Below are 12406 nucleotides of genomic sequence, written 5' to 3'. Positions count from 1 at the left end.
TTACTTAGAGCAAAACAAACAAAGAATTTACTTCAGTTCTCATTCGTCTTAACTCTATAATGTTGTTGCTTTAACCAAGTGATTGAGACATTACAATTCATTTAATGTAGTAAATTTTGTTATAAAACTCACTTATGAAAGCGGCGTTATCTTGTGTTGCACAGAAACTGAGTATTAACTGCTGAATATATACTGTGCATGTATATGAACATATTCAATATAATGCAAGAATAGTTCTGTACAATGCCTTATCATCGTAAAAACACAGTGACATAGTTACAGCCAAAGAGTGTTAGTCTTCTCTTCCCTTCCTTAGAATCAGCACACAGATACACAGACACACATGCATGTGTACGTGTTTGCAGACATGTACATGCACCTGCATATGTGCAACCACACACACGCACACACACACACATAGCAGCTTCCTTTCCATTACCAGGGCTGGAGTAGGCCCAAGCTATATGGCAGATAAACAGATGGAATTTTTTCATTGCACACTGAGCTTTTTGTATAACCAATAGGCTCCTTTTACTCCTTTCACTCATAGGATTCTGCTGGCGAGGGTTGCCTTGGAATCTGGCTGATGTGACAAACTGACTTTTTTTTTTTCCTCCTAACGCATAAGCAATGCCACAACACAGCTATTCATTTCCATAAATCCATTTAAATACACATTAAGATCAAGAGCCAAGGAAATAACATTCAAAAAACCTTGTACGCGAGTGCAAATAAAGGTTGTGCGTGTTTGCGCGTGCGTGCATGTCTACGCATGTGTGTGTCTGTGCGTGCGTGTGTGTGCGTGTGTGGGTGTGTATGTGTGACAATGATGTGTCTGTGAATGCATAAACCAAATCCTAACTGTCAGTGAGAGAGATAGGGGTCACAGGTCGGCAGCTTTCCGGAGGCTTTCTCTCTATCTCCTCTGACAGCTCCCAAGATGCAGTGGGCCACCGGGGCACTGCGTCTGTCTCTCTTGTCCGTCTGTCTCTCCTGAAATCCGTCCCAAGAAGATCGCTTCCCTTCTCAGAGCGCTTCATCCTAAACAGGTCAAGGACAGACCCTGCCTTCCTTCAGGAGTCCTCAGCTTCTTTGTTAACGAACCAGTCTGCCGCCCTTCAGCTAACTGGGACAACAAAGAGGTTTAGAGGAAAATTCGGCTCTGTCTGAATGAGAAAGTATTTATAAACAAACCGCTTTCCGCTCTCTTCAAAAGCCTCTTTCCTCTTAACCCTATTTTTTTCCAGAATGAAATTCATACAAAATAAAGCAGAAGGAAAAAAAAAACAAACCAACAAAAAAACAATCTATTCTTCTTAGAGAGGGCCTTTCACATCAAGGAATAGGTATACTGTCTTGTGTTGTTTTGGATATGAAAACATCAACAATATGGCTCTTTAAAAACAAAGGCATCCCTGTCTTCCAGTTAGTTAAGTGAGAATCCTACAACATATTATAATAAAAACCTCTTCTCCATACATAAGGTTTAATCAATGAGCACTGGTTGTTCTTTTCCAGTGTTCTTCATTCAAAATGTACTTTAAACTCTACTGAAGTTCAATTTCATGACATGTGCTGTCATAGCTATACATATCAAGTATCCATCTGAGTGTCTTTCTCAGTCCTGCCTCTGATGACTTTGAGTAATTTAGGAAAGATGTAACAGGATGTTGCACGCTGCTCTCATGGCTCTCGCCTTCTGTACAGACAACACACAAGTTCCTCCAGTTTCCAAGTTGGGATGCCTGCCAGACATAATCCCTCCAAGCAGGTGGGTCACATTTTTGTGACACAAGTGTTTTCTCACTTATGTCAACCAGCAGAGAATAGTGCTGAGAAAATCCCGGGGTGTTAGAAGCGTTGCTGAGGTGCTAAAACACACCCCAGAATCACAGACCCCAACCCTGACATATCTGCCTGGCAAACTTCATACAACAGTTTAACAGGTCTGAGGTGCAAATTCCAAAACCAGAGCTCACAACAGATTAAAATATTCAAGACTCCTTGATTTAGCACTGATATATTTGTAGTAACTTAATTAAATCTGAGATACTGAGTTGAGACGTGTCTGCCTTTCCTCTCTTTGTCTGCCTATGAGCATGGTGATACTGTAGGCTTTAACATTTCCCATAGACAAGGTTGGCTAATATGCTGTGCAGTAGCTGTATTGTTCTCACTGATCCACTGAGTAATAGAAATATTCTAAAAATAGAACAATTCACTGCCCCTTGTCTCTCAGTCTGTCATCGGGGAAAATATGGCCCCGAAACTAAAATCTCATCTATTTTGAGCTATGATCACAATGTCCATCAGTGTTCACTGCTCTAATTTACAGTGCTATAAATTCCCTGAACTGCAAATCAAAAATATATTTCCTCAATTAAACGACTTCACCGACTATGAAATCGTTCCTAGACTCTAAAGAGAGGCAATCAAATTGTTTTCATATAGTTAAGTAAAAGCAAGCTATCTTGTCTTATAGGAGTGTTTTAGATTCTTGCCACAGTTCTCCCAGGTGTCATGTTCAATAGCCTGTGTTTACGAGAAGGGGGGTATTCATTGTGTCTGTGTATCACCCCAGCAGGGTAGTTTTGCAGACACTCTGTCTTCTAGTCAACACTTTAATTAGTATTGTGTTGTGGAACAACAACAGCTTCTCCTTATTTCCCTTCAACATGCCCCCTCCGGGCTACCAATTAAAAACCTCCTCACAAGATTAGGTTCTCACCACTGCACTGCAAGAAGTTGTGGATGTGAGAGCGCTAGATGAGATTCTGTTCGTGATTACAGTACAGGCGTACAGGGATGATCTGTCGTACTCGCAGGAAATCCACCCACAGCCATTCTCTCCTCCTCTCATCCACCTCCTGTCCAAGGATCTGACCTCCTGTGAGAAAACTCAATGTGTCTGACGCTTGTGCTCAAATCCAACTGTTCATTGACAAAAAAAATACTGTGCAGCACGCTTCACCGTGCATGGATGTGCAAAAACATGTCCTCCTCCACTGAGCACCATTTGCGTAGTCAATGGGGTACTCCAGCGCTCTGTCACACCATATGATCAGCAGCATGGTACTATCAGGCAATGCAACATATGTTGGACATTGCTACTCCTCCATACAAATGCCATTCAGCCAGTATGAGGCTGTGCTGATTAATGGGCGCTCCTACCCCTTCCTTGTTCTCATCATGCTCAAAGTTTACAACACATGCCAAGCAAGCCTCTCATCATGCGTCTTCACAGCAGTATGCTATGTTTCGTGATCAGTCGAGTGAACTATTCAATCATCATGCGCGAGCCATAAAAAAGCATATTAAACCACATTTATGAGCATTCAATGGGCCACCTCCCCAACTAAAATGTAAATAAGATGTGATAAATAAGATATACCACTTCCCTGCAGAGATCTCACTGCTTAGGGTAAGTTACAGTCATGTTACAACATTCTCAGTTGGAGGAAAGGAGACCTGGTTTCCATGCCAACAGCCTTTACCCACATACAGTATGCCCAGTCTGCTTCCTGGCATAGAAACCCACTTAATGTCAGTTACCCAATCAGCATGAGGAAATCAGTGAAAATAATTAGGTCAAATAGTGACCACTGACGATGAATTGAGAGGAGATGAAGAGGGAAAGAAAGAAAAAGAACAAGTGGAACAAAGACTGAGAAAGAAATGGAGAGATCTTTGTTGTAAGCTTCTGTAGTATGATATAAATCATAAGGAATAGTCCAACACAGTACCCGCCTAGAATTTGCAATATCTATCGGTGGAACAAAGTGCATATCCACATCCTTCCATGTAGCTTCAGGCGCTGACACACATGATAGGCATGAAAGTGGATCTAGACCTGCCATAAAACTTCAAATAAATTTCTGATTTCAAACAGCCGCCTGCCTTTCATAGCAAAGTAGCCTGTGACAAACACCAGGTCGATAATCATTTACATTGCCTGCAAGACTGCAAGACCCTTAAAATGAGCATCTCAGAGCCACAATTACTCCTACTGGTTACATGGTATATGGATACATGTAAAGGTGCATGCTAGTTTGTGTAGATAGAAATGTAATACTTAGCAATACATTTCTGTCTTTTTGTACATCAATTCCCTTGTGGCATCTCCGGTTCATGTGCAGATAAAATGAATATTTCTGTTCAGTAATGACCTGTCATAGAATGGTCATTTTATTGCACATTTGAAAGTGAATGTTCATTATTTCCAAGGCTTGAGTTGCTTTTCACACAGAGTAGTTACACTTTGCAGTGGATGTGCCAGTATCCTTGTGTGCGTGTGTGCACATTTGTGGGAAGGGTTACTGAAGTGAACACACAGAAGCACTTAAGACTGCTTCTCTCATATCTTGGGGCACAATGGCTGCTCAAAGCTAGGCCAAGCGTTCAATAGACACTGAAGCCCAAATATTTTCAGACCCATAGATTTGTTTCACTGAGCTGCATTAAAAGAGGGCCACGTCCAGGGCAGAGAGAACATTACTTCCATGTGACAGCAGGCTGTTTACTCCAGTGTCTCGTATCCCCTTGGCCTCACTACTAGACTGGGTGTCCCCTTGTATTGATTGAAACCAAACTAAGTGGCCTAATCCTTGCATGCCACCCCAGAGGAATAGGACAAAGCTTGTCCATTGCCTGTCTGTCTGCCCTTGTGTGTGTGTGTGTGTGTGTGTGTGTGTGTGTGTGTGTGTACTGGCATGTTTACTTGCACATGTATGTCCGAGTGTGTTACATCTGGAGGAGAGTAATAACAGCGTGAAACAGAAGTGCCCTATTCTAAGTGAAAAGAAAATTACAGTATAACATTTAAAAGAAAAACAATCTAGTGTGCAAATGTATACCTTGTTTAATTCACAGTGGGCTAAACTGCATCATTGGCAAAAAGTTGTTCATGTAAATTCCACATGTTACCCATGTCTAATTTTACTACAAAAGATAGTATAGATAGATAGTCAATGCGGAAATTAGACAGGTAAAACAGGTAAAAGTGAAAGAGCACCTTATGTATTCTTACATACAGTACTGTTAAAACCTCAGCGACTGGACCGGTTTCCTCAACATTTCAAATTATGTTATTTAGAGTTCCAGTTGTTATAGGTGTTCAATATCGTCGTGTTCTAAGTCTTCCTCTGCCAGCAACACTGATATTATGTCCCTTCAATATATTTTCCAGGATGAACAGGAATACAGTGCAAAGTGGTGCCTGTAGCTAGGTTGGTGTGCGTTTGCCTGCCACTGTTCATCTGTACACTATATGTAGGTCAGACACCCTTACAGTAGTTATATGTATGTGGGTTCTCATTTAAATTGCAGTTGACACTCATGGAAGATGTATGTATTGAGGCCTCAAGGCCCATTTATAATAAGGTGTTGGTTTATCATAGTGGTTACGTAAAACTCTAACAGAAGGTTTAATGCTGTTAGACGAGGCACTGCAGGCTGGCTCAGGTGTGTCAGTTTAGAAGCGTTACTCAATGGGCCTTCAAAAATAAAGGAGGATCCTGTATATCAACTTGTTCAAGGCATCAAACCACAGGAAAAGGATATCATACAGGCTGACATTACATAGTACACAGTCCAACCTTCGACTGAGAACCTGGCAGGCTGAGATGTGCTCTGCCCTTGTTTTCATTTTCATAACTTTCTTACATTTTAAGCCTCCATTTAAAATTAGGGAGCCTTTTTGACATTCTTGCTTTTGTGGACTGATGCCCTAAATATGTCAGTGTCTGGGTTCCTCCGCTTTTCATTGTAGTAGTTGCCTTTCAGACAATATGAAGCAAATGACAGAAGTAGGATCCCTTTACATACTTCTCCATGTGCTTGAAAAAAATCAGACCCATGTCCATGGCTGACCACAGTGGATTACTAGCCAGGGGCCCAGACAGACTATTCTCAAGGTACAAAGATGGACGAATGAGCATTGACTCAGGCACATTAGAAATCAAGTGAGAGGGGCTTGTCTTTGCCCCTCGGGCAGGGACAATAGAGACCGGACCCACACACAATCCTCACTGTTGATACAATATTGACATGGCACTAATAGCCCTGGCTCCAAGACTGGGCGGAGGGGCAACCAGGCGAGGGGAAGATTGCGTGAAGGCCAGGCAACCCCGTCACTGTAGCCTCTCCACGACCCACTTTAGCTCAACAGCAAACACCATTCTATTTGTCTCTATGCATTACCCTCAGACACTTGACCACTGCAGCCCAACTCCCCCAGGAACTCTAAACTGGAGCTTAAGTCCCATACATAGACACAAATACACACACACACACACACACACACACACACACACACACACGCAAGCCAGCCAGCCTCTGAATGAAAAGTAGAACACTTTTTTCCAAACCCCTTTGGACATTACAGAGAAGACACCAATGCAATATGGCAATATTAACTCACTCCAAGCTTAAAGGGAAACACTGGTAAAAATTTTGCTTCTGGCTGATTACCAACATCAGTTTGCACTTGTAGAAAAGCGCTGATGACCTCCACACACACACACACAAGTATAGCCTTTTTCTCCGGTCTGGGCCACTAACTATGAAATCCACATGCCGCTGCCTCCCGGAAGCATCAAAAACAACTTGTTTTGTTGAGACCAAGCACTTGCCTAATCCATCACTACAGTCTTTAAATGAAACCATTCTATATGCATGAGTAAGTTAATCTGATTCATCTTGGTCAGCATGGGTTGCATTTTTCCAAACTCCACTCAGTGCATGTATCCAGTGGGGATATTTGGCTCTGTAAATACAAGACAAAGACCTTGTGTCCACTTTCATTTCTAGCAGAAAAATACTGGCAGTGCAGTGGGATGAAGTGCTTCGGTGTGGTGAGGGAAGAGTTGCAGTTTCTTTTTTGTATCTATGGCAACATCTCACCTATCATTCTAAAGGGAACGGTGCGGCACTTTTCTGAGAAGTTGAAATACTTTTTATCTTGACGTACCCAGAGCGCAGCCCAAAAAAAAAATAAAAAAAATGGTGGAGTGCTATGAAAAATGATGCAGCATTTCTTCTATAGGTAGTTGCATGTACTGTAACCGCATACAGTCTCTCCCTATTGAAAGCAGCTGAATAAAAGGTGCAGGCACTTGAAAAAAGAGGCTCATAGTATACACCGGGAACATGGCAGAGACCAGAACTATGAAGAAACACTAAAACATGATTTTTGGAAATGATATCTAGGTGTTGTTTGAGATAGAAGACAATAATACTAGGCATTACTTCCACATATAAGTGCATATGTGTTCTTTCCACTGCCCAAACAAGGGTAAGCCAACCAAATCCATCACTTCATCTTTTATGTTATTTCAAAAAACTCTCTTTAGATATGGGAACACAAGCTTCCTCATGCCTTTCTCTTCCTCATACGGCCGTCCACATCTGCCTCAGTGCTGCAGACTTTCAAAGCCATTTGCCTTGCCCATGACTCCCAATGTGGTGATTTAAATGACTTGCCATGCTACTCTATGTTCCATCTCCCTGACACGGCTCCCAGCTTTCTTTGTTCAATAGCAATGCCAAGCCACTGATTTCCCATTTCTCTCTATATAGCTATAGACCTCAGGAGAAAAAAGTATTTTCAGAATGGCCAAAAGTAAATGTTTGGAAGGACTACAATTTCAATTTACACTATCAATCACAGCAAATCAGCACTTGAGAAGTTACTTCCAAAGAGTCATGTAAGCTATTTCATATCACATGTTACTTAACTTAATACATCACTTTACTTAATAAATCACTAAGTTAAATGACAAATTCACGTTCTGTTGTTACTTATTGGTTTTGAGTTACTTTAACTAACATGCACAATTGTCTGTCGCCCAAAGCACATGTTCATCATCTATAATTTAAGCACTCAAAAAAGCCCAACATAACATACAACATAAATTCAATTGTTTCCCTCCCCTTCAATAAACTCAGTCATGTGAGTATCTCCAAAAGAAAAATGCTGAGAGCTGCTATCTGTCTTTGATTTGATTATTTCAATTCAAGTATGTGTGTTACTTGAAAAGGTAAATGAAGTAGCATTATCAAATTTTAATGATGCACTTTAGTCATGTTTTATACTTCTCAGCAGCTCATTCAAGTATTAATATTCTTGTAAAGTGTCATACTGAGTCAACCCCATCATTGTAGCACACTGTTGTTTTTGTCTGTTGCGATCATGTGGACTAATGTAAACGGGTGGGAGAGTCTAGTTTGACCTCCTTATAACCCAAATCCTGATGACTGCGAGAAAACCTCACAAGTAGAGCTCAGCAGTGGATTTACAGACAACTGGGCATGACTATCAATATGTTCTGTCAAAATGATTAACATTTTAGAAACAGCTGAATTTACATGAGGAGAAAGGTGAGATCGAACTGAACCGTCAGATATAACATTAGTTCCCTTGTGATTTGTGACTGACAGCTGTACAATGCACCGAGGCTCAGAACATTATGTGGCCAAGGGCTGCGAAATGGAGTTTTTCTCCATCTGAGAAGGCAGGGTGCCAAGACTACCCACTAGAGAGATATCTGGAAATGCAGTGGGCTCCACGTGTAAGTTGCTCCCTCTGAGACCCATTGCTCTGTTGTAAATTGCCTGCATTTCAGCTTATGCAGATACATCTGGTAAAATGTGATAGTCTCCTCTGAAATGTTTTTCTCGTCCCCCCCCCCCCCCCCCCCCCCCCCCCCTCTCTATCCCCATGACAATCCATCAACACAGATAAAACCCAAACATCTTCAGCTACTTCATTTTTCCTACACATGGATTTTACTTGGCAGAGTGAGGCTTTCTGGTGTCACTATTCTAAGAACTGGTTCAGTTCATCAGTAAAGAAAAGACACTTCTTGGAAAATGTGTTTTCCTAGTTGCGTATTGTGTCCCTTGCGGCTGCACACTGATCAGTCCCGTTGTGCTGTTGGGTCAGCAGGAGTAATGAGACTAGCTCCAGTAACAAGGCTCAGCAGGTACAGTGCTTTAACTCAGCGATAATATATGCATGGATGTCCTGTGAGCGGCTCTCCTCCCAGCGCTGTAAATGAGCTTCGTGGGCCTGCTCAGGATGAATATGTATGACAGCAGAAAAAAAACGACTTCCGAACTGCATCTCCCTTAAATGCACAAGGCAGGTTCATGAGGAGTTCGCCATCAAAAATATCCTTCAACACCTCCAGCATAACCCTACCTCTATGTTGATCCTAACACAGGCTGAGGAATGAAAGCGAGATAGATGACAAAGAAAAAAAAAAAGAAAAAAGGGAAGGAGAGGGTTGGGGTCAGGATGTGCTACACTCAAGCTCACATCTCTTGGACAGAAGAATCCTTTTAGTGTTATCATGGCTAGCGGATATGTGCAGGGTGTAAGGCTGCACTGGAATCTATTAACACTTTCTGTTGATAACAAAAGATGGGGTCTTATCGAGCTGGCAGTAGTGACTCAGAATGCATTAACATTTATGGTGCACCCTCCTCTGCTTTTTGTGTCATCTCCAGAGTGCCCACTCCGTTCTTTTTCTCCTTAATGCAGTTCAGCACTTTGCCCATTCACCCCTTACTGTGTGAACCACCGCAGAAGAAAATAATGACCAAACAAAATCCCTTGTGCATATTTTGCATAAGAAAGTAGCCTATTTTCTAAAGGTGGTGCAGACATTACCCTACTTCTCTCTACAGCTAAACATTAATGAGAACGCAATCCCCCCAACCCAATGCCCATTTAACTGTGTTTAAGAGAGATTAATATAGCAGAACTTTTAACTTACATCATGCGGCTCGAAATAAGTTTAAATCTGTATGGTGTGTGTGTGTGTTTTTTTTGTGTGTGTGTGTGTGTGTGTGTGTGTGTGTGTGTGTGTGTGTTGCGTATATTCTGTTTGGTATTTGTCCGTACAATGCACAAGTAAAACATAAATTCTGGTAAAATTGTGCATAAATATAATATAATATGTTATTGTAATGGATTTTTTTGTGTTTTTGTTCTGTTTTGTTTGTTTAGTTTAGTAGAAATCATAGTTTGTTGCTCCCTCTAGTGGTTCATTGCTGTGTCTCAAATTTTAATTAACTTAAATAAATTGTCAGCCAGATGTCACAAATGTGGAAGTTATCATCCCAACTAAATCTCTGATATGATTCCAAAGGATTGTACAGAAACAGCTCTCGACTCCCTTAGTGAATACAATGAATATTCAAAGCTCAAAGCAGAACTACTAAAATCTGTGACTAGATTCACTCTAATTAACCAAGTTACAGCATGTCAGTCTCCAGTACACAGTAGAAGTTTGGGCCTTAACCTAGTTCGATCAGCATCTGCGTCAGTTCACAAGGGAAATGGGTCACATTTCCTTGCCAAGGTTCTGCTCAGTAAGGACACAAGCATAGAATACAATAAGGGAATTGAACCGAGTCTCCGGAACAATAGCGAGCAGCGACACAAATACTGTTTGATAGCATAGGATAAAAATGTCTCTGTTGTTGATGCAAACACCTACATTTACTGGTCTGGCACAAAGCTTTTTCTGGATACAGTTAATTAGCTCAACAGATGGAACACATAATGCATGTAATGCTGTAAGGAGCCTAAGCGGCATGTCATTTTGTGTGATGTGCTTGGACAAATGAAAGACCCATCGTCCGGCCTTAATGCATGGGCGAGACAAAAGAATTCAGTCTGCCCTAATTTACGTTTACTGTGTGCTTGTTTGAGTCAAATAAATGTTGATTTCTAAACAGTAGAATGCGGAGGAGGAGTCCTACCGTCATTACAGAGCGGCCCTCCGAAAGACGTCATGCTACAGTCGCAGCTGAAGCCCTCCCACTGCTGAAGACACACACCCTGGTTGGCACAGGAGTCCTCTTGGCACGTCGTGCTGGGGCCTGGGTACGGAGACAAAGAACCACCGGGTAAGCAGACTTTTCCAGTGTGAGGATATACAGTCTGCCTTGCTTCTAGACTGCAGCCTGACAGTATGTGTGAAATTAAACGCCACACAGAAAATACAGACAATAAGCTACTGCGAACACACGGCCCATACAAACACACATGTGCAATGCAAACACACTCGCAGCTACAGTGTGTTTAGCTATACATTGCATTCTATTCTACATTCACATTCTGTTAATAAGAAACAACTGCATGGGTGCTTAATCTTTACAAATCAATCTAATGTACTTCTGTCTAATGTCTAATGTACTCTAATGTACCTTAAGAACTACTACTGTTCATGAACCCCCCTATGAATCTATTTGTACTCAGTAAACATATTCTGTAAACAGACACAGCAAAAACACCACATATATATACATAAACACCATAAAAAAACATTTGAGGTATTTAAATGAGTTCAAATAATTCTTATGTTGGGATTAAAATGGTTGTCATTACTGATTTTTCATTACCCTCTTTCTTGCTCCTCATTTTATTTCATATTTTACAGTTAGGTATGGCAGAATACAGAAAGCTAAAGGGAACAGTATACATTGAGTTATAATGTATTCATAGAGTTACCCAGCTCCTGGGCTGTATAGCGCTGACATATTGATTCTCTTAAAAAGTAGCAACAAAATAGCGGTGGTTAGCAGATGATCTTAAAAGGACCAACCACAGACTTTCATCATATCTAGCTGTGCAGTGAGCAGCTTAGTATGTAACATTTGCACCTTCCCATACTGATGCATTTCCATGGCTGGCAGACAGCGAGGTGTGATACTACTCCCAAATGAGTTTACAGTCAAAGTGTTTGATCTTCTCGGCTCGGCATCTATCCTTTCCATCACTCAACCAGCGTATCGGTCAATTGGTCAGTCAGTCTGTCAGTCTGGGCCAATTTGCACAGGTATAAAACTGTACAGACTGTCCGCCTGTCTGTCTGTTTGTCTGACAGCAATCCCCTGAGTTATTTCAGTTAATGGAGAAATGTTAGTGGAATGGGAAAAGGGTTAGTATGGATGTTAATGTTATTATTATTATTATTATTGTTTTATGTCTGCTATGTTTTAACAAATTAAATCAAAGGTTTTACCGTATTTGTAACATTTAAATTATTTTTGTGTTGGATTATATACTCATTAATACTGGCCATCTTATTGGTGATGCTTATCATTGTCTGGACACTTATGGCACGCTCATGACACATCTAGCACACCATCATAAGATCATAACATCATGACACACTTACTGTTTGGCACATCTAGCACTCCTCTATATAGCCATATAATGACATACTCAGAACACATCTAGCTTTTTCCATAGTTTAGTAGAGTCATTATGTTTGCACTGACAGCATGTGTGTGTTTACCCTTACTCTTGTTCTGAGCCTCTTTGCTCTTGTAGACTTTCTGTAGGTTTTGCTCATCTGTGGAATACACAATACAGTCTCTTCCGCATATGCCCTCT

At 41.2% G+C, this 12406-nt stretch overlaps 1 protein-coding gene across 1 annotated transcript in view; it reads right to left on the bottom strand.

Moving 5' to 3' along the window:
• The window catches only part of LOC139639148 (neurexin-1a-like), a 253518-nt gene that overhangs the window by 111933 nt on the left and 129179 nt on the right, over positions 1-12406 (bottom strand). Inside the window, 1 exon segment of the mRNA XM_071513215.1 lies at positions 10768-10887. Within this exon segment, the coding sequence (XP_071369316.1) occupies positions 10768-10887 (120 nt within the window).

The sequence above is a fragment of the Centroberyx affinis genome, unplaced genomic scaffold (assembly GCF_046629955.1).
Source record: "Centroberyx affinis isolate AG114_WGS23_722 - 3 ecotype Tasmania unplaced genomic scaffold, CSIRO-AGI_Caff_v1 ptg006867l_1, whole genome shotgun sequence".
NCBI lineage: Eukaryota > Metazoa > Chordata > Actinopteri > Beryciformes > Berycidae > Centroberyx > Centroberyx affinis.
Note: the sequence above shows the minus strand (reverse complement) of the source record. Positions and strands in the feature narration are given on the sequence as shown.